This window comes from Lithobates pipiens, unplaced genomic scaffold, assembly GCF_037356315.1.
Source record: "Lithobates pipiens isolate NorthernLeopardFrog02 unplaced genomic scaffold, aLitPip1_a1.2 Scaffold_13, whole genome shotgun sequence".
Taxonomy (NCBI): Eukaryota; Metazoa; Chordata; class Amphibia; order Anura; family Ranidae; genus Lithobates; species Lithobates pipiens.
In genome coordinates, this window is record NW_027507718.1 from 554,476,493 (window position 1) to 554,497,700 (window position 21,208).

A 21,208-nucleotide genomic window follows, 5' to 3' on the forward strand; every position below is an offset into this window, starting at 1 on the left:
CTGCATGAAACGTTCAAAGGGTGGTACTTTCTGAAAGCCCCCTTTAAATATTTCCACCAAAGAATAAAGATTAGATTTGCTCGGAGAGACTTTGTTGTTTTGTTTCATTGTTTCAATGGGCTAATCTCGCAGGCCTGTGGGGATTGGAAATCACACTTTAACAGACATCTTATGCCGCGTACACACGACAGGACTTAAGTCCGGCAGACTTTCGACGGAGTTCTGACGGAGTTCTGACAGAGTTCTGACGGACTTTCCGAATGAGCGGACTTGGCCACACACAATCACACTAAACTCCGACGGATTCGAACGTGATGACGTACGACTGGACTCGAATAAGGAAGTTCATAGCCAGTAGCCAATAGCTGCCCTAGCGTCGGTTTTTGTCCGTCGGACTAGCATACACATGAGCGAATTTCTCGGTAGGAACTGGGTCCGGCAGAGTTCTGGCGGAAAAATTTGAAGCATGTTCCATTTCTAAAGTCTGTCAGACTTTTGCGAATCAAAAGTCCGTTGCAGCCCACACACGATCGAATAGTCTGCCGGAATCATTCCGTCAGACTTTTGATGTTGAAAAGTCCGGTCGTGTGTACGGGGCAAAAGAGTTAAACCACCTCTAGACAATCTACATTCCTTTCACAAGGTACTCTATAGGGACAGGGATTTGATCTGATTGGTGCTGCTTAAAAAGGTGGCCTATTTGGTGGAAATGAATCCCTTACTATCTGATAGGAATACATATGATATTTAAAAAAAAAAGATCCCCTATTTGGCTTTAAGAGGAAACAAACCAGGATTTAAGGGGCAGGGTTTGCCATTAATATCTTAGATAATAAAGAAAGATTTTTTAGTACCTCTAGCACCAAGAATCATGATCATTTATCTCCCTAAAATACATAAATGTCAGACTAAACCTCCTGGGAGAACAATAGTCAGTGGCATTGACTCGCTCACTGCTCGCATAGGTAAATATGTAGACTTTTTTCTACAGCCCTTGGTTAAAAACACACCAGCATATTTGAAAGAGACAACCCATGTGATTAATAACCTGTCACAGATGAGGTGGGAAGGGAAAAGTACAGCTGGTGGCAGCAGGCGTCTCATCCCTCTATACGATCATACCACATCATAGGGGATATGAAGCGGCTAAATGTTTCTTGGAGGTAGATTGGAAAATCCCCCCCCCCCCTTTCAGAGAGAATTCATATTGGAGCTATTAAAGTTTGGTATGGAACACAGCTATTTTTTCTTTGGAGGTGGATTCTACCTACAGCAGACCGGTGTGGCTATGGGAGTAAAATTTGCTCCCAGCCTCACCAATTTATTCACTGTGGAAGGAACAGACATTGTACACCAATAGAGATGAGAACCTACAGTTTTGGTGTCGCTTTATTGATGACGCATTCTTCATCTGGAAAGGTGACATTAATTCTTTAAACAGTTTTATGGCCCATTTAAATTCAAATAGGTGGGGTCTTAATTTTACCTATGAATACAGTTAGTCAACTATTAATTTTCTTGATCTTGTGATATTCAGGTAAGGAGATCAACTTCTTACTAAAACACATTTTAAAAGGATTGATGTGAATGGTTTTATACCTCAGGGCATTTTCTATCAACCTAGATGGCTGAAAGCCATCCCTAAAAAAGACAGTTTCTCCGACTTTGGCGTAATTGTTCAAAACCGGATGACTTTGGGGTCCAAGCTAACATGTTGAAAGACAGATTTCTCCAGACAGGATATTCCCATGAAGGTCTAGAACAAGAGATTGAGATTGTGTTGCTCTAATTCAGACACTCTCTCCTTTCACCTCAGGTTAAACTTGACAGAATTAACAACTGTTATGAATGGGCATTTTTGACCACCTTTTCTACGCAATACTGTTGGATATATAGGCTTTTGAAAAAACATTGGAGAGTTTTGAAAGGAGATACAATATTAGGTGCTGTCCTTACAGATCAACCTAAAGTAATTTTTCATAAGTCTCAAATTCTTCGGAATGTTCTGGCCCCTAATATAGTTGATCTGCCTCCCAAGCCCAAAATGTTTGGGAACCTAACTGTTTTTTTTTTAACTTGTAGAAGGTGTAAAACATTCAGAAATTCCAAAACTGCGTACCACCTCTTTTAGTTCCACTTCCACAAAAAAGAGTATAAGATAAAAGATCTCATTACATGTAGCACTAAAGGAGTTATTTATCTCCTAAGGTGTACATGTGGATAGCATAATGTTGGTAGGACCACCAGGGCATTAAATGTCTGTATTGGCGAACACCTGGCCAACATACAAAAAAGATTTGATAAGCATAGTCTTTCTAAACATTTTACTTATTGTCATAGGAAAAATCCCTCATCCTTGGAGGTGATTGGTATTGAGAGATACACTCCACATTGGCGGGGAAGTAATCTCAGAAGGGAGCCATCCAGACACGAAACTCACTGGATCTTTGACCTCTGTACTTTCCGACCGCGTGGTCTCAATGTGGAGTGGGATATAAATTCCTTTTTAAATAATAGCTGAAGTTCCTACTCCTATATTGGCAGATAAGAAGATGTCTTTCAGGACAGTGTCCATCACAGGTTGATGTGAGGTAGGGAAGGATTCAATAGAATCAGGCAGCTCCCTGGTGTCATCTCCTGATTCAGTGACAGGGCTGGCCTCTGGGTTGTATCCCCCTCCATCCAGACTGAACTTCGCTTTGGCTGGGCTGCTAGAGGCTGGGGATGGAGAATAGGACCGTGGGCTGACAGGGGAGCCGTTATTAGAAGCCATCCCGCCCAATTCAGGTGCTTTGGGCTGTGTTTTGGGTGCAGAGGTAGACGCCGGTACGGCGCCATTTTGCCTACCTCCATGCTGTCTGGGGATAAAAAAGTCAGTTAGGAGGATACAAAGCAACAGCACCTTTCTCTTTTCTCTTTATGGGCATGGTCCCAGAGTGTTCCAGAGCCAGACTGCCTGTACATGCAGGGAAAATTGCCTCCTAGCGGGTCGTCTTTTGCCACTATATCCCCGTTTTCACCGGTGCTGTATCAGGCTTCCATTCGGCTCCGTAGTAGGCCACGCTTCAAATTCCCAATATTTATACATTACGCAATGAGCCTTTTTTCTGTTGTTAATCCAATACATATACCAAGTATAAGGTGCAGAGTTAGTCTGGATCGGTGTGTGCTGGGCTGAGACACTGATCTGTGGGCTGTTTTAATCCATCCATCGCGGAGGTCGGAATATATACTGGATGAGGCTCTAGACCAGATACTTGTTCACTTCATGTGTATCGTGATCTCCTATAATATAGAGATCATGAGGATCTGGTAAGAGACACATTTAATCTTTTTATTGGTAGAACACGGATTGTGACTCATCACTGGGAGCAGTGCATAGTACAACACTTTGTTGGAACAAGATTTGAACACATATTTTGAATGGATACACATGGACACTTGATTTGTGGAATTAGCTTTAATTGTTTTTGATGTTGTAATCATCTATTGGCTCTGATGTCATTGCACACATTATCTGAATATATTAAGAACAAGCCTTGTTTTTTTTTTTCTTTCAGCAGCTTAGTAGATGCCCCCTACATATCCATATGTGGTAGTACATTGTTAATTTTGAGGTCAAATTTTCAATTTAGTTTTAATTATAGTCTTTTGACTAAAATGCCGTTTTAGTAGTATCTTAATCAAGTGAATTGTTTTAGTTTTAGTTATATTTTAGTCAACTAAAATATTATTAAATTTAATTTGACAAAATCAACACTGCTGCCATCTACATTATAATATATCATTAAATAGTTTAAATCACTGTCATGCAGAATCAGTGGGAGCCCTGGGCGTGTCACTTGCCACCATCGCCTGCCACGAGATGCAGATTGCCACTTGCCACCGTCGCCCGCTACCAGATGCAGATTGTCACCTGCCACTAGGGATGAGCCGAACACCCCAAAGTCCGGTTCGCAGCAGAACATGCGAACAGACAAAAGATTTGTTTGAACACGCGGACACCATTAAAGTCTATGGGACACGAACGTGAAAAAACAATAGTGCTAATTTTAAAGGCATATATGCAAGTTATTGCCATATAAAGTGTTTGGGGACCTGGGTCCTGCCCCAGGGTATCAATGCAGAAAAAAGTTTTAAAAACTGACATTTTTTCAGGAGCAGTGATTTTAATAATGCTTAAAGTGAAACAATAAAAAATGAAATATTCATTTAAATATCGTGCCTGTGGGGTGTCGTTAGTATGCCTGTAAAGTAGCACATCATTCCCATATTTATAACAGTGCCGCAGCAAAATTACATTTCTAAAGGAAAAAATATCATTTAAAACTGCTTGCAGCTGTAATGTATTGTCGGATCCCGGCAATATAGATAAAAATACCAAACATGCCAAAAAAAATGCAGTGGATGTCACCCCCAAAATCCATACCAGGCCCTTCAGGTCTGGTATATATATTAAGGGGAACCCCGCACCCAATTCTTTTTTAAATGGCGTGGGGGGCCTCCAGGCACTATATACTCTGAACAGCAGTATATATACTATACGGTCTGCCCTATATACTCTGGAGAAAATTGGGTCTTAGGTGTTGGTGGTACCAGAACACTGTAAGCCCTCACAGTTACTCTTGGTGGGTGCAGGAACATGCCCTGCTGTGAAATATTATATCAAGAATTGCAAATACAAGCCCTTGTTAAACAGGGGCAGAAAAATTGGGCCTTTGGTGGAGGTGGTGATGCCCTGAACCAAAATATTGTTGAAAGCTAGCATCATCAAGATTGAGAAGGAATAGGATAGTCAGCATAGGCAGTTTTGAACGGATTTCACATCCATAGCAAATTCAATCAGTTACATCAGCATCAGGTGCTTGATAGATGCTTATCCAAGACTGATTCATTTAAATGAATGTGAGCCTATCAATGGAGTCTGTGGACATTTTTGATTCATTACAAACCCTCCAGCAGCACTGAATGTGCTCATTGTGCGTTCAGAAAGTACACTGGATGCATGACAGGCTAGTAGCACAGTTGCACATGGAGCAAGTTCTGGCCAGTGGTCCATCCTCAAGACCCAGTAACCCAGTGGATGCTCTGTTGGAAAGGTCTCCATGTTTGCTTTTGCCCCTGCACCATGTAATGCAGATGCTGGTGATGGTTGCTTGAACCGATCAGACCTTGGCACTGAGGACTGAAAAATAGTTTAAAGGCGTCGGTTAGCTGGCCACCTTCTCCACCGCTCTTCCTCTGACTGAACAAAGCCTCAGCAACTCATTGTCCAGCACCAGGAAATTGTAACCTTCCAGGGTCTAGCAATGCATTGCACAAACCTTTCTTCAAGGCCTCCTGAGGATGTTTCATCCTCTACTCCCTCTGCAAAGGCAGGATGAGTTCTACAACCTTACCCTTGTAACGTGGATCAAGAAGATTTGCCAGCCAGTAATGATCCCTCTCCTAGATACCACAAATCCTAAGGTGTACTGACAGCAGATTGGCTGCAAGTACTTGGGACACCTATTGCTATACCTTCATTCCTCCAGTGCAGGTTTTTGAGAGGATTGGAGGTATAGTAGGGTTGGAGATCCTACATGAGGAGCAAGGAGAAGTCCGCCTTTTTCTTTGATGTGGGTCTTTCAAGTGCTGTTGCAAACAGACTGAATGGCAGGTCGTCAAATGTCTGGTCAAGCATGCGGTACCCAAGCGGCTGCTGTTCTGTCCACTTCAGACATTCATGTTGCAAATAGCAATTGTGTGACCTGCTGCACTCGTGTCGAAAAAGGCCCACACCAAGGAACTTTTAAAAGTCGCTGTTTGGCGAACTGACGAACACCCGATATTCATCGGGTGAAGGGTGTACTCACTTTTGTGAGATACTGTATGTTCGACCTGAACAACAAGCTCATCCCTCTTTGCCACCGTCGCCTGCCACCAGATGCATATTGTCACTTGCCTCTGCCGCCTCTCAATATATGGCTATGCAGCCTCTCCCTAGCACTACTGACTGATCAGCAGGCATCTGGCATTAGATTCTCAAGGAGGGAACCCTACAATCGGTACATGCGAAATTGACAATATGGTTCCTCTCCAATGAGAATCTAATGTGCCTTTGATGCACTGATCTCACAGGAGGCGACCTGGCTCACAGAATCTGACATTGCGGCGGGAGACGCTATGCAAACAAGCAGCCTCTCTTCTCCCAGGGGAAGTGCAGCCCAGCATCTGACAGGCCATGGACCGGTAGCTGTCTGCAGCCTGGGAGTTTGGGTACCCTGTACATAGTGACAGGCCCAGCTGTAGTGCCTGACATATGTGTCATCCATGGGTGCGGTGCATATATTGCACACAGAGATAATGCTCCACTGGCTCAGAGGTGGATAACACATTAGCCAGTATACAACAAATTATTGGCCACGCCCCATCCCCCAATTCCCAGTACAAACTTTCCCTGGACACAGGAGAAGAAGTCTTCCTTCAGACTGATTTGAAGCTGACAGATACAGCAGGTCACTAAGAATCAAACCTCAGCCCAGTCAGGGAGCAGTCACACTGAGTATACAGTGTAGCACTTACCCCCGAAGGAGCAGCTGATTAAATTTGGGCCTACCGTTGACCTCCTATGTGTCTAGGGGTTTCCCGAGGTAGATGGCCCAAAGAACTGTAGAGATTGACACTGGATCCACCTTAGGGATTTTTATTTGAAATATGACAAAACACAGTCTCCCAATAAAGAATAGTGGGAATAGGTAGGAAGTTCAGGTACTCTTGGAACTGCATAATTCTCTCACCATAGCATCCAGAGAATAGCCATTCGCAACTGGATATTATGGCCATCAGATAAATCTCCTCTCAGTAGATTTAGCAACCGATAGCTGGTTCAGATAGAGAAAAGTCTCTGCCACAGACTTGGTTGTAGAACTTGTAAATGCAAAGTCTCTGCCACAGACTTGGTTGTAGAACTGAAGGACATTTGAAGTTAGAGAACCCTCGTATGGTACCAGTATCTTACAGCCAGTCCAGCGATACCATACAAGTGTGGATTCACCTGGTATCTGTCAACTTAGCATCCAGGCTCTTACGGAGTAGCCAGCCTCCTGCATGGCTCTCTGCTAAAGAGAGTCGTCCCCTGGTTGCTTTCTCAGTTGCTGGGCCTCTCCAAAGACGAGATGGCACCAGACCACCTTGGAATCCTCCTTCCAGTTACTGCGCCTCGGGCTAGGCAGCCCCGAGACTCGGAAATGGATGGATCCGCACCCCAGGCCATGAGGGCCCCTGAGGGCTGGTCAGGTGGACCAGGACCAAGAAGACGGAACAATCCTCTGGACCGGAACCCTGTATCACGTGACCTCAGCACCTTAAGTATCCCCTCCCAGAATGCACAGCAAGGTGACACACCCACTGGTTGGTTCCGAGAGAGATTGGCACCCAATGCGTCTAACCGGAGAGCGTTCCTATGCTTGCCAGAGATGACACCGACACCTATGGCCATTGGCCAAGCAGAACACTACTGAGTACTGAGACCATAATTTAGAACAATTAACCCCAGAACTCAACTGTGGTTTTAGGAACACTTACATTTACAAAACAAATAGCACGTGCTCATTGGGAGCCCGGTGCTACAACAGCATGGCACCACTCACCAAGTTCCACCCACCTAGAGTTTCTGAGCTGACAGAACTATAAACCTGGCAAAATGTGGCTCAAGCTGCTTCAGCCTGTGAGCCAAAAATAAAAATGTTAATCGATACTCCCAACTCTTGGGCCCCTCTGATTGAAGTCATGGGGCCCAAGGAAATGTTATGGACCAATGTTTACTCACTCCATGTGGGCATTTTGTGTCAGGGCATAGTGGGCCCCCTGCCCTGAGGGACGATGTTCATGTCACTGATTTCACCATTTGAATCATTACGCACTATATACTTTATGCATGATATGGGCTGCACTAATTGTATGCACCTTATATGGGTTTAACTTTAATTATTTAAAACATATGTCATGAATATTTGATTGATTGATTATGACTGATTTAATGCATTGATTCATTTTAGAGCTTGCCCAACAATATTTACAAAAATGAATATAATGTTTTGTGTTTCACCATTTTGTACTCACACTGATACCAAGATCACTTGTCTGTTCCAGTCCCGGTATCTCTACTTCAAACCAGAATATATTATAGACACAACATCTAAGGGAACAGATAAATCAACAAATGTAACTTACTTTTTTCCTTATTCCATAATTTCCAGATTTATTTCTTCTTAGTTTCATATTGTTCAAAGCGTGAGCCAGAGCGTATACCGCAGTGTAGATGAAACCAAATTTTCCATCATACTTCTTTGTAAAGTGAAATGTCAATGATTCTGGCCCAGTACAGGTGGTGTTAGAGACAGAACCACGGTGAAATAAAGTATTTTTATATTTATTTAAAGGACAATTAAAATAATTAAACCAAATATCTTCCAGCAATGGATCGTCTGGCCGTTTGGATGGATGGACGTTATTCAGATAATCCTCCAATCCAGGAATGTAAAAAAAATTATACATCGCTACAATGCTGCAGTTAAATGTTTCTTTCAGGCTGATCTCTTTATATCCAACTACATTCCATGCCTGACTGACAATTAATGTCATATTTTGTCTGAGAACTTTTGATTCTCTAGAAAACGCCATATATTCATATTTAAATTGGCCGCATAATATGACAACATCGGTAGTTGACTTCTCGATAACCCTCACCCTGTTTCGGTTAATTTTCTCATTGGTGGTCAGGTAAACAATAAATTCTATACAGATCCCATGTCTGGTCATCTCTTTTCTCAATTTCTGCAATTCTGTTTCTCCGGTTCCGTCACTCGATGTGATGATTCCAACCCAATTCCATCCAAATTTTTGCAGTAATTTCAAAACCATCTCATACCAATTCCAGTTGCTTGGAATGGTGCGGTAAAAGTTCGGGAATTTTTCTTTGTCACTCAGGAGAAGGTCGGTGGCGCCATGGCTGATCTGTAGAAACATAATGTAACAGGGACATATCATTATTTTCACATATTTGGTCAATGACATACACCCTGATCCTTCCTTTAACCACTTCAGCTCCAGGAGCTTTGCGCCCTTCCTGACCAGGCCATTTTTTGCGATACGGCACTGTGTTACTTTAACAGACAATTGCGATGTCGTGGGACAATGTACCCGATTTTTGTCCTTTTTTTCCCCACAAATATGTTTAAAATCAGCAGAGCTTCCACTCATTTTAGATCTACCCCTTAGATTTAGAGTGACTGTACTTCCACTTGCACTTGCAGTGCAAAGTGGATTTGCCTTTCGTAAATAAACCCCACTATTTCTTACTTTCCGCTATGAAACATATCCAATAAAACATTTTTATATTATATATATCTTCATCAATTTAGGCCAACATGTATTCTGCTACATATTTTTGATTTAAAAAATCCCAACAAGGCCAACTCGGGGGGCACAGTGGTGTAGTGGTTAGCACTCTCACCTAAGAGTAAGGGTTGCTGGTTCAAATCCCAAACACGACACTACCTGCCTGGAGTTTGCATGTTCTCCCTGTGCCTGCGTGGGTTTACTCCAGGTACTCCAGTTTCCTCCCACACTCCAAAGGCATGCAGGTAGGTTAATTGGCCTCTGTCCAAAATTGGCCTTAGTATATGAATGGGGAGCTTGGATTGTGGGCTCCTTGAGGGTAGGGACCAACATGAGTGTGCAATGAACAGGGATAAGGACAATTGTAGATACTCACTCAGGTTGAACTGGATGGACTGGTGTCTTTATTCAACCTTACTAACTATGTAACTATTAATTGGTTTTCACAAAAGTTATAGCGTCTACAAACTGTGGGATATTTTTATTCATTTTTTTTTATTAGTAATGGAGGCGATCAGCAACTTATAGTGGGACTGTCAATATGCGGCGGACAAATCAGACACCTGACACTTTTTGCAGACCAATGGCACTAAAATATAGGCACTGTCACTCTATTTATGACTGGCAGGGAATGGGTTGTCATCAGGGGTGATCAAAGGTGTAAATGTATGCCTCGGTTGTGCTTACTCACTGTGGTGGAGGTGCTTTGACTAGGGGAAGGCAAAGGTCTGTGTTCCTGCTTAGTAGAAACATAAGATTGGTGCTTTCTCTTCTAACACGATGACAATCTGTCTTGTTTACATAGTGTAGCGGATCAGACTCCATGCAGGGACAAACTCACAGCTTCTTTAGGAAAAACATAATGTTTAATCCACAGGATATTCACAAACAGAAGAAAAGGGCTTCTTGCCTTCAAACGAAAGAAAACTTCTGCTCTACTGAGCCTTACTGTGTCGCAGTCTGACCAGTCCTTGGTCAGAGGTAAGTGTCCATAAGTGCCGTACTCTTAGTAGCCTCCTCACATGGAGACACACACTCTCACTGAGAGCTAGGACCAGCTGCCTTAATCAAGAAGCTAGGGAGGACACAATAAACTGCGGTTCACGGATTTGGGAGTCTGTCCCACCCAGAGCTCTATCAGACTCCCAGTAAAACCAGTCCCGGAACGGACTTTACTAATACAGGGTAAAGAACTATCTTTCTTCACCACAAAGTCTTTGCTGGTATTGCAAATCCGTGAAGGAACATATCCCATCAATAACTTTTCCTGCCATTTTAATGTGTTTCACAAGCACGCTGCTACATATCCAAGCCCCCCCCCCATCAAACTCGGGGGGTTGAGTACCTTGAGCGAAAAGACTGTAAACTCTGGAGAGGGCATCAGCGTTAGCTTGTTGGTTACCTGGCCTACGTTCTAGTGTAAATTTTAAATTCTGTAGAGCCAAGAACCACCTGGTAACGCTTGTATTTTTGCCTTATTTTAGATCATTCTTTCAATAATTTTTATTGTTTTGCGATAAAACAGAGGCAGACAAAGTATACATTGTACGTTGAGTTGCATGTTGGTAAGTACATATAGAAACGTAATAAGTTGACTTGAGTGGAAAACAAACAGAAACTTCTTTACGTAAGACCTGTAGTTCTTAAAGAGAAAGAGAGAGAGAGAGATGGTCTCTGTGAAATCATGGTTCCTGTTCCCCCAAGAACTCCTAATGGGACCTCTTTTGTTACTTGGGGGAGAGCTAAATCAGGTGTTTCTGGTGGACTATATATATTAAATCTATGTAACCCCCGAAGGAGCTGCTGGTTATTTTTGGGCTTACCGTTACCTTCCGTTCTCCTTGTTGCACGTCTAGGGGATGTCCCGTGGTAGATGACCCAGTAACTTGAGACTGACAATAGATCCACTTGGATGGATTTTATTTGCAAAAAACTCGAACCATTGAACAGTCTTTCCACTTGGGATCAGTGGGTTGGGAAGGAGGTTCAGGTACTGTCAATGTCAAAGTCTATGAACGTTAAAGAACTTGCTTACTTTGACTCCATCCAGAGAATAGCCATTCACAGCTGGACGAACACTCAGTTTGGACAGTCCCTCTCTCACAAGGCTTAGCAGCCAACAAGGTGCTTACTCAGGAACAAAGTCTTTGTCACAAACGTTGTTGCAGAACACGTAGATAAACTAAGCTGTAGAACACTTGTAGGATACCTGGATCTTTCAGCCAGCTTGGCAATATCAGCCCTTGCAGGCTCTTGTTAAGAAAACCAAACTCACACGTGGTATTCTTCTAAAGTGTCCTCCCCTGGAATGCTTGAAGTACAATGGGTCTCTCCCGAACCCGGAGACGGCACCCAACCACCTCGGAATCCTCCTTTAGTTTCCCTGCCTCGGGCTAGCCAGCCCCAAGGCATCAAAGTCAGATGGATCCGCACCCCAGGCCATAGCCTTCCTGGGGGCTGGTCAGGAGTACCAGGACCAAGTAATCGGCACATCATACTGGACCGGAACCCCGAACCAAGTGACGTCCATATCTTAAATACCCTCTCCCAAAGGGCACAGCAAGAGGGCCACTCCCACTGACCTGGCTCCGAAAAAGAGCAACTTAAGTGCCTTACTAGATCATAGTTCCACACCCGTCACAAGAGACAGTGCCCCCTGTGGCCAGGCTGAACATCTCACAGCCCAGTCAGACTGACACAGAAGTCAAATTTAGACAAATAAACCCAAACCAAACTGTAGCTTGGGTAAAGTTTTAACTTTGAAAAACACATAGCGTGTGCTCTTCAGGAGCCCGCCACTACATCTGTAACAAGGTTTTTCAAACCAAACTCATTGCTGTATCATGAAAAAACTTTAGCTATTTCAACATTATAAGAAATTCACAGCTCCAGACTACTTTTCCCATGGTAACCATGCCTTCTTCTCTTTACCTAGAGTGCCTACACTTGAGGCCATCACTAATTCATAACTGTAGTATAGGTTTACCAGTTCAAGTGTGTGTTCAATAGACTTTTTCAGTTTTCCACAATCTTGTTATACTTAGTCTTGCAGCTAGTAGGATATGAGTGGTAACATGTCGGATGGGTTGTGGGATAGAGTCTATGTTGAGGTTCAAGCTCGCAAGGTCAGGTGAGGGGGGAACATGTGTGGTGGCAATGTCTGATAGTACTTGGAAAATAGTTTCCCAATAGTTGCGAAGATTCCCACACCACCAAAAAATGTGGAACATGTCGCCTTTGGTTAAGTTACATCTCCAGCATTTGTCAGGTGTATTCGCGCCAAACATTGTGAGTTTTGAAGGAGTTAGATACTATCTAAGGGACAGTTTTTGAATGAGTTCCCATAAAGTTGAGCATTTAGTTACTCTGTATACAGATTGTAGTGCACGTTGCCATTGATGTTTAGTGTAAGTTTGGCCTAGATCTTTTTTCTCAGTGTATGTGGGAAGGCGTTTTTGTAAATGTGAGGTTTTGGTGTAATAAGTTGTAGAATAATGATATCCCTTTAGTCTTGGGGGATGATCCGGAGAAGAAATGCCATGCTTTTGGGGGTATTGTGTATAGAGGAAGGCGTAATGATTTCAGTCAGTGCTTGACCCTGATATAAATGAATAGTTCCGTATGTGGTAGCGTAAATTTGCGTTGGAGAAGGGGGAAGGATTTCGGATGAGAATCCTGAAGTAGGTCTTGAATGGATTTTATACCTTGCCGTGACCAATGGGACAAAGATAAATCTGGTGATAGGTGGTGTAGTGTTTAGATTGGGATAGGGATCGAGGGGTTAGTGGGTGAGCTATCGGTGGATTGGGCTATTGTTTTCCATCCATGCGTTGCTGATTTCATGGGGGGGGGTAATGTCGCCGTTATTTGCCATCTTAAGGGGGTGCTCATCAGCCACCCCATCAAATTTGGGCATAGTAATGATGAGCTTTTAATTTTACTCCACAGCTTACATGGCCCTGGGAGGAACCAGTCAGTCAACTGGTCCAGGACAAAGGCCAAGTGGTAATCCTCAAACTCAATGGTCCCTGATCCTCCTGCCATTTTGTATTTCATGAGCTTCGAGTGTTTGCATCGAGGTTTAGCTCCCTTCCAAATACATCTGTTGAGTAAAGTTTTCAGGGATTTGAAGAAATGGGATAATTGTATCCAAGGTCAGGGATAAGCAGCCATGCTTCTAGTTACCTCCTCACATGGAGACACACACACACTCACTAATGCCCTGTACGCACGGTCGGAAATTCTGATGGAAAAGGTGCAGTCGGTTTATATTTTCAGAAAATCCGATCGTGTGTGGGCTCTATCAGACTTTTTCCATCGGTAATTCCAACTTTTTCTGATAGTTTGTAGAGAATTCCGATCAGACAAAGTGCCACGCATGCTCAGATCAAAGTATGAGACCAAAGCTATTAGCTACTAGCCTGAACGTAGTCCCGTCGTAACGAATGAACGGCATAACATTCCGAACGATCAGATTTTCTGAAAACTTTGTATGCGACACCAGTTTCGGACAAAATCCGTCAGGAAAAAATCTGACGGATTTTGTGCTCGGAATTTTCCGACGTGTGTACGGGGGCTAAGAGAAGAGATAGGACCAGCTGCCTTAATCAAGAGCTAGGGAGGACACACTAAGCTGCGGTCAATGGATTTGGAGCCGTGGAGCAGACCTCTCTAATACAGGGTAAAGAACTATCTTTCTTCACCACAAAGACTTGGTATTGCCTTAGATTGCCAATCTAAGAATCTGTGGAGGAATATACATATATCCCATCAATAACTTTTCCTGCCATTTTAATGTGTTTCACAGGCACCCTGGCACAAGCAGATTGATCTTCTGCCTGTGCCCTGTGTAATCAGTGGGTGGCGGTGGACATTGAGTCTGTTTGTACCCACTGCTAATTCTACACAGTGGGAGATGAGCAGTGGGTACTGCCAGGGCTGTCTTTATTATGGATTGGACCCTGGGCAAACATTTTCTTGCCCCCTCCCCCATGCAATTTCATTTTGTATGTCTGCTACAAAAAAATAGCAGTTTACTGAATCAAATCAGGCAGTAATTCTGATTGGTTGCTAGAGGTTACTATACATGAATACTGCTCACTGATTGGTTGCTAGAAGTTAATGGACGTCCTTAAAACTCACTAATTGGTTGCTAGAGGTTACTACACATTATTACTGCTCACTGATTGGTTGCTAGTGGTTACTGCTTCACATTCTGGTTCCCTACTGCACACGCGCGAATCGCGCTACACAATCTGGCTGGTCCCTGCTGTCTTTTGGGACCTGCGTGTCTCCCAGAAGACAGTGGGGGGGACGGAGGAGGGGCCAGACATTGCATAGATAGCCATGGATACTGCGGCGATCTATGCCCGGAACTGGGAGCAAATATCTGGGTTATACAGGTATCTGCTCCCTCCTGAATGGTGCCAAATGTGACATGGGGGGGGGGGGGGAATCCGAAAAGCGGAAGTTCAATTTTTGGATGGAACTCTGCTTTAACTGGTAAATTTATCCGTCAGCTAAGAATCGGTCATAGGATTTTTTTTTAATAAAAATATGTAGCAGAATACAAATGCCCAAATATATGCTGATTTTTTCATTTTTTTAGGTTTTTATTTATCTCCAAAAACAGAAAGTAAATACCGTAATACACATATTAGGAAATTAAACTAAAAGTAAACACAAAGGTACAATGTTTAGTTTAGTGCAATATACAAGGTATGTCTAGATTCAAATATATCATAGTAGGTAGTAGGAATGAGCCGAACACCCCCCCCCCCCCCCCCCGTTCGGTTCGCACCAGAACATCCGAACATGCAAAAAAGTTTGTTTGAACACGCAAACAACGTTAAAGTCTATGAGACACAAACGTGAAAAATCAAAAGCTCTAATGTTAAAGACTTGTATGCAAGTTTTTGCCCTAAAAAGTGTTTGGGGTCCCGGGTCCTGCCCCAGGGGACATGTATCAATGCAAAAAAAAGTTTTAAAAACGGGCGTTTTTTCGGGGAGCAGTGATTTTAAGAATGCCTAAAGTGAAACAATAGAAATTAAGTATTCCTTTAAATATCATGCCTGGGGGTGTCTATAGTATACCTGTAAAGTGGCACATTTTCCTGTGTTTAGAACAATACCACAGTAAAATGACATTTCTAAAGGAAAAAAAGTAATTTAACACTGTTTGCGGCTGTAATGTATTGTCAAGTCCCAGCACTATACATGAAAATCATTGAGAAAAATAGCATGGTTTACCCCCCCCCCCCAGCCCACGACCAGGCTCTTTGGGTTTTGTATGGATATTAGGGGAATCCCGCTCCCAAATTGAAAAAAAGTATATAGTGTGGGCACTACTGTATATACTCGAGTATAGGTTGATCCGAATATAAGCCGAGGCCCCTAATTTACCACAAAAAAAATGAGAAAACTTATTGACTCGTGTATAAGCCGAGGGTGAGACATGCCTGTCCATCCCTGTGTGTCCATCCATCCCTGTGTGTCCGTCCATCCCTGTGTGTACGTCCATCCCTGTGTGTCCGTCCATCCCTGTGTGTCCGTCCATCCCTGTGTGTCCGTCCATCCCTGTGTGTCCGTCCTACCTGTGTCCTGTGCCTTTGTCCTTCTGCAGCGATCTGCATGTAAAAACATGCCAGGATCGCAGCAACTCATCTCGTCTGTTACAGACGGCGGCCATTCCACTGTTAAAAAGCCGCGCCTCCGTCTGTGATAGGCGGAACACTCAATTTCCCAGCAGTCAGTGTTCCGCCTACCACGGACATCCTCTCATCCTCGTCCGTAGTATGAGGATGAGCGGATGTCCGTGATAGGCTGACCACTGACTGCTGGGAAATTGAGTGTTCCGCCTATCACAGACAGGGAGGCTCGGCTTTTGAATAGTGGAATGGCCGCCGTCTGTCTGCACGACATGCTGATCGGGTAGACAGACGGCGGTGACTCGAGTATAAGCCGAGGGGGGCACTTTCAGCCTTAAAAAAAGGGGCTGAAAATCTCGGCTTATACTCGAGTATATACGGTATATAATCTGAACAGGAGTATATATACTAAATGGCCTGCCCTAAATACTCTGCAGAAAATTGGGCCTTAGGTGTTGTTGGTGCCAAAACACTGTAACCCCTCACAGTTACCCTTATTGTGCGCAGGAACAGGCCCTGGTGTTAAATATTATTTCAAAAATTGTAATTACATGCTCCTGTTAAACAGGGGCAGAAAAAATTGGCCTTGGGTGGTGGTAGTGGTGGTGCCACAACACTGTAATCTCATAGTTACTCTTGGTGGGCACAGGAACGGGCCCTGTTGTGAAATATTTAAACAAATATTGTAATTACATGCCCCTGTTAAACAGGGGCAGAAACATTGGGCCTTAGGAAGTGGTGGTGGTGCCCTAAACCAAAAATATTGTTGGAAGCTAGCATCATCAAGATTGAGGAGGAATAGCATAGTCACTCAACATAGGCAGTCTTCAAGGGATCCCACATCCATAGAAAAATCAATCAGTTACATCAGCATCAGGTGCTTGATAGCTGCTTCTGATCCAAGAATGCTTCTTTTTTGTGAATGTGAGCCTTTCAACAGAGCCTGTGGACAGGCACCCTCTATGATCCGTTGCAAACCCTCCAGCAGCACTGAATGTGCGTTCAGAAAGAACGCTGGATGCAGGACAGGCCAGTAGCTCAATTGAATATTGAGAAAGTTCTTGCCAGTGGTCCATCCTCAAGATCCAGTAATCTAGTGGATGGTCTGTTGGAAAGGTCTCCAAGTCTGTTCTTGCCCCTAGATATTCAGCCGACCACCTTCTCCACCGCTCTTCCTCTGACTGAACGAAGCCTCAGCAACACATTGTCCAGCACCAGGAAATTGTAACCTCCCAGGGTCTGGAAAAGAATTGCATATACCTTTCTTCATGGCCACCCGAAGATGTTTAATCCTCTGCTCCATCTGCAAAGGCAGGATGAGTTCTGCAACCTTACCCTAGCAACGTGGATCAAGAAGGGTTGCCAGCCAGTAATGATCCCTCTCCTTGATATCACGAATCCTACGGTCCTTTTGCAGGCTTTGCAGAATAAGGGAGGCCATGCAGCGTATGTTTGCAGACGCATTCGATTGTGAGTCCTCTGGGTCACTCACTAAAATCAGATGGAAGTGTACTGATAGCAGATTGGCTGCAAGTACTTGGGACACCTATTGCTATACCTTCATTCCTCTCAGTGCAAGTTTTTGAGAGGACTGGAGGTATAGTGAGGTTGGACAATCCAGATGAGGAGCAAGGAGAAGTCCATCTTTTTTTTGATGTGGGTCTTTCAAGTGCTGTTGACAACGGACTACATGGGAGGTTGTCATATGTCTGGTCAAGCATGCGGTGCCCAAGCGGCTGCTGTTCTGGTGATGCTTGATCCGCTTCAGACATAGGTTGCAAACAGCAACCGTGCTATCTGCTGCACACATTTCAAAAAAGGCCCACACCAAGGAACTTTTAAAAATCAGTGGGGAGTCAGCAGCGCCCTGCACCTGCAGAGCTCTGCAGTGTGATGCAGTAGGGTGGCTGCCCTTAAGCTGCCCCTAGAGAGCATCCTGCATCGGAGTTGTGACTCCTCCTTTTCCTCCTCTTCCTCTCTTCTATCAGTCACCCAAGTAGAGTCAGTGACCTCATCATCCCCTCCCTCCTCGTCACTGGAGCAAACTTGGCAGTATGCTGCGGCTGGGGGAACATGACTGCCAGTTTCTTGTCCTTCTTGGTCACCCCCTCTCTCTAGGCTCGCGTTACTCTGTTCCTCAACCTGGGAACCAACATCATAGCCTTCTAATCGCTGCGCATCCTCCATCAGCATGTATCCGACACTGTGGGTGAATAGTTTGGGGGACTCCACTGTGCATGATGGTGGGGCTATAGCGCAGACGCTATAACTTTTGCGCAAACCAATCAATATATGCTTATTCTGATTTCTTTTTTTAATTAGGGGGATATTTTTTATAGCAAAAAGTAAAAAAAATATATATATATTTTTTAAATGATCACTCAGTTTTTTTTTATAGTGCAAAAAATAAAAACCACAGAGCTGATTAAATACCACCAAAAGAAAGCTCTATTTGTTGGGAAAAAAAAGGGAAGCAAATTTTGTTTGGGTACATTGTCAGTTAAAGTGACGCAGTTACAAATTGTAAAAAGTGCTCTGGTCAGGAAGGGGGTAAAATCTTCCAGGGCTGAAGTGGATAAGGAGGATGCCAGTCACCTGTATAGCAGCCTTGTTTGTTTTTCCAAAAACATTTAAATTGTGCCTTGACTGCGGCTGCAGGAGGAAAATTGAGAGATTGGTTTCCCTATATGCAGGTGCCCCGCCACTCCATACCTTTCCAGGCATACAGGGGGCCTTTATAGGCCCCTGCAGCATGGGGCTGGGTCAGAGTTGTGGTCCCTGCGACCCTTGTAGGTATGCCCCAGCTGGAGGCCTTCAACTTCTGTGCTGGACTTCTAGTGTGTCTGTACACATAACAAAGATTGGGCTACCTCCAGGCATATCCAATTTTTATTTGTTCAAGATCTGCTCCAAGATGGAGGGTCTCCTAATTTAGAGTAAAGGACTACACTACCGCTACCTAGACATACCTCCCAACTTTTTTAGCTGGGAATGAGGGACACCTATCAGCAAAAGTATGTAGGCATCAGACACACCCCCTGCCATGCCCCTTTAAAGGATATTTATAGAAAATAAAAATGATTGGTTAAACCCACAAGTGCCCTTTTTACCACTACTATTCCTTTAAACTGGCTTTTAAAATTTATAAATGCAGCAATATATAAATTGGCTGAAAGGTTTAGCACTGGGAAACACCCTTTGAATGATAAATAGTGCATTTTATATGCAACTGTATAGATCAGACCAAAATTAGGGACAAATGAGGAGGAAAGAGGGACATTGTTCCAAATCAGGGACAGTTGGGAGCTATGCCTACATCATAGGTACCTTGACAAGACAGTATGGCTTCCACATACTATATATTTGCAAATGTGTGCAACAAATTGTTAGAGATTTCTTTTTTCTGCTGGCTAGATGATAAGTGCTCTGGGAAACTTTTGTATTGTTTGTTTAGTTGGGCTGAAATATCCCAGGATTTTATTTTTGCTTTTATAGTTTATAAATCATAGTTATGACATTTTCAGAAGAGGCAACCTACCTGTGGGTACTGGTAAATATTCAAGATCTCAGCCACGGCAAGTGTTGGCAGGAAAGTGGCATCGCCCACAAAACCAGCGACTTCAGCCCCTTCCGTACACAAGTAGTTTGGAACACCCATCTGTCTACCACCAGTCAGTATTCGTAGGGTGGAATCTACAGCTTTATAAGTATATGAACACGTATCAAACAAGTGATAGCCCAGAGTAATGTTGGGAAGGATTTTGGGGTCCTTGTTAATCTCATCAATTGCCAAAAAGAATGGCATCATGTATTCATATTCTGTTATATCCAGCCTGTGAAAGATATAGAAAGCATATCATTAAATGAAACCATAATACTAATATTTTTATACAGATTTAAAAATATATATATATATATATATCTTTACTACTATTACTTACTATTTACATTTTTTTTCATAGTTGTATAAGTCCTTAAAAATAAAATAGATTTTCGATTAAATAAAAAAAAGTTAGAAAGCAGACCTCACACCAGGCAAGCTCTGTCTTCACCATCTAGCAACACAACTGGTGGTCTAACGTTAGCTAGGGATGGGTGAAGATTAGGGATGGCCGAACGATTCGCCCAGCGGTTGTTTCGCGGCGAATTTCGGCTGTTCGCGGTCCGCCCGATCGGCGGACTATTGCCGCCGTTTGCCCGGCGGACTTCCGTGTTTACTGTGTAAAAGAACATTGACCTATGATGACACATCCATCATGGGGTACAGGACAGCCAATTGAGACATTACAGCACATGGACACTTGGACATTCCCCCTAACTTATAAATAGACCCAATCCGGCGGCCATTTTACATTCTTTCTACTTTCACTATAGGGAGAGGTTGCTGTGTGGAGCAGGGAGAGACTTCAGTGACCCAAATCACTAGCTATTAGGTCCACAAAAGTTCTTTTAAGGACTGGTATCATGGTATAGGTGTTAGGTGTAGTTCAGGATATAGGTTTGAGGCAGTGCTGTGCTAGTGATTGTTGCAGTAGCCTGAGTGTCTTTTGTCAGTGTAGAGAAAGGAACAGGACGCTGTGTGCAGCAGGGACAGTCAGTTAAATCATTAGCTGTCACTTGCTAAACCATCAAAAGAAATTCCATCAAAAAGATGCCATGTGGTACTTGAGTTGGTCTTCTTAGGGGACAAGAGCCACACTGGGGCAGAGATTCTGTCAGCTCTGCAGGGGCAGGCTCATAGGTTTACGCCACACCAGCTTCACCCAGAAATGGTTGTATGTGACAATGGCACCAACCTCCTCTCCACCCTCTGACAGGGACATTTGACCCATGTTCCCTGTGTGACTCACATCCTGTATTTGGTGGCGGAGCGGTTCTTGAGCAAGTACCCGGGCTTACAGGATCTCCTGAGGCAGGCCAGGAAAGTCTGTGGTAACTTCCGTTGGTGATATAATGCCAGTGCTAGGCTGGTTGACCTTCAAAAGGAAATGCAACCTGCCCAAGATCCCCCTCATTTGTGACATGCCCACCAGGTAGAACTCAACATTGGCAATGCTGCAGCGGCTGCACAAACAGCAGAGGGCCATCAATGAGTACGGGTATGAGTATGGCACCAGGACAGGGTCAGGAGAGCTTGGCTTTTTTTCACCACGCCTGTGGCTACTGATCAAGGATACATG

At 43.8% G+C, this 21,208-nt stretch overlaps 1 protein-coding gene across 1 annotated transcript in view; it reads right to left on the minus strand.

The window, feature by feature from the left end:
• LOC143975831 (vomeronasal type-2 receptor 26-like) overlaps window positions 1-21,208 on the minus strand; it is a 140,307-nt gene that overhangs the window by 41,891 nt on the left and 77,208 nt on the right. Inside the window, exons 2-3 of the mRNA XM_077478396.1 lie at window positions 19,567-19,861; window positions 8,215-8,997 (exon numbers count right to left, since the gene is read on the minus strand). Coding sequence (XP_077334522.1) covers window positions 8,215-8,997; window positions 19,567-19,861 — 1,078 coding nt within the window. The remainder of the gene's footprint in view (window positions 1-8,214; window positions 8,998-19,566; window positions 19,862-21,208) is intronic.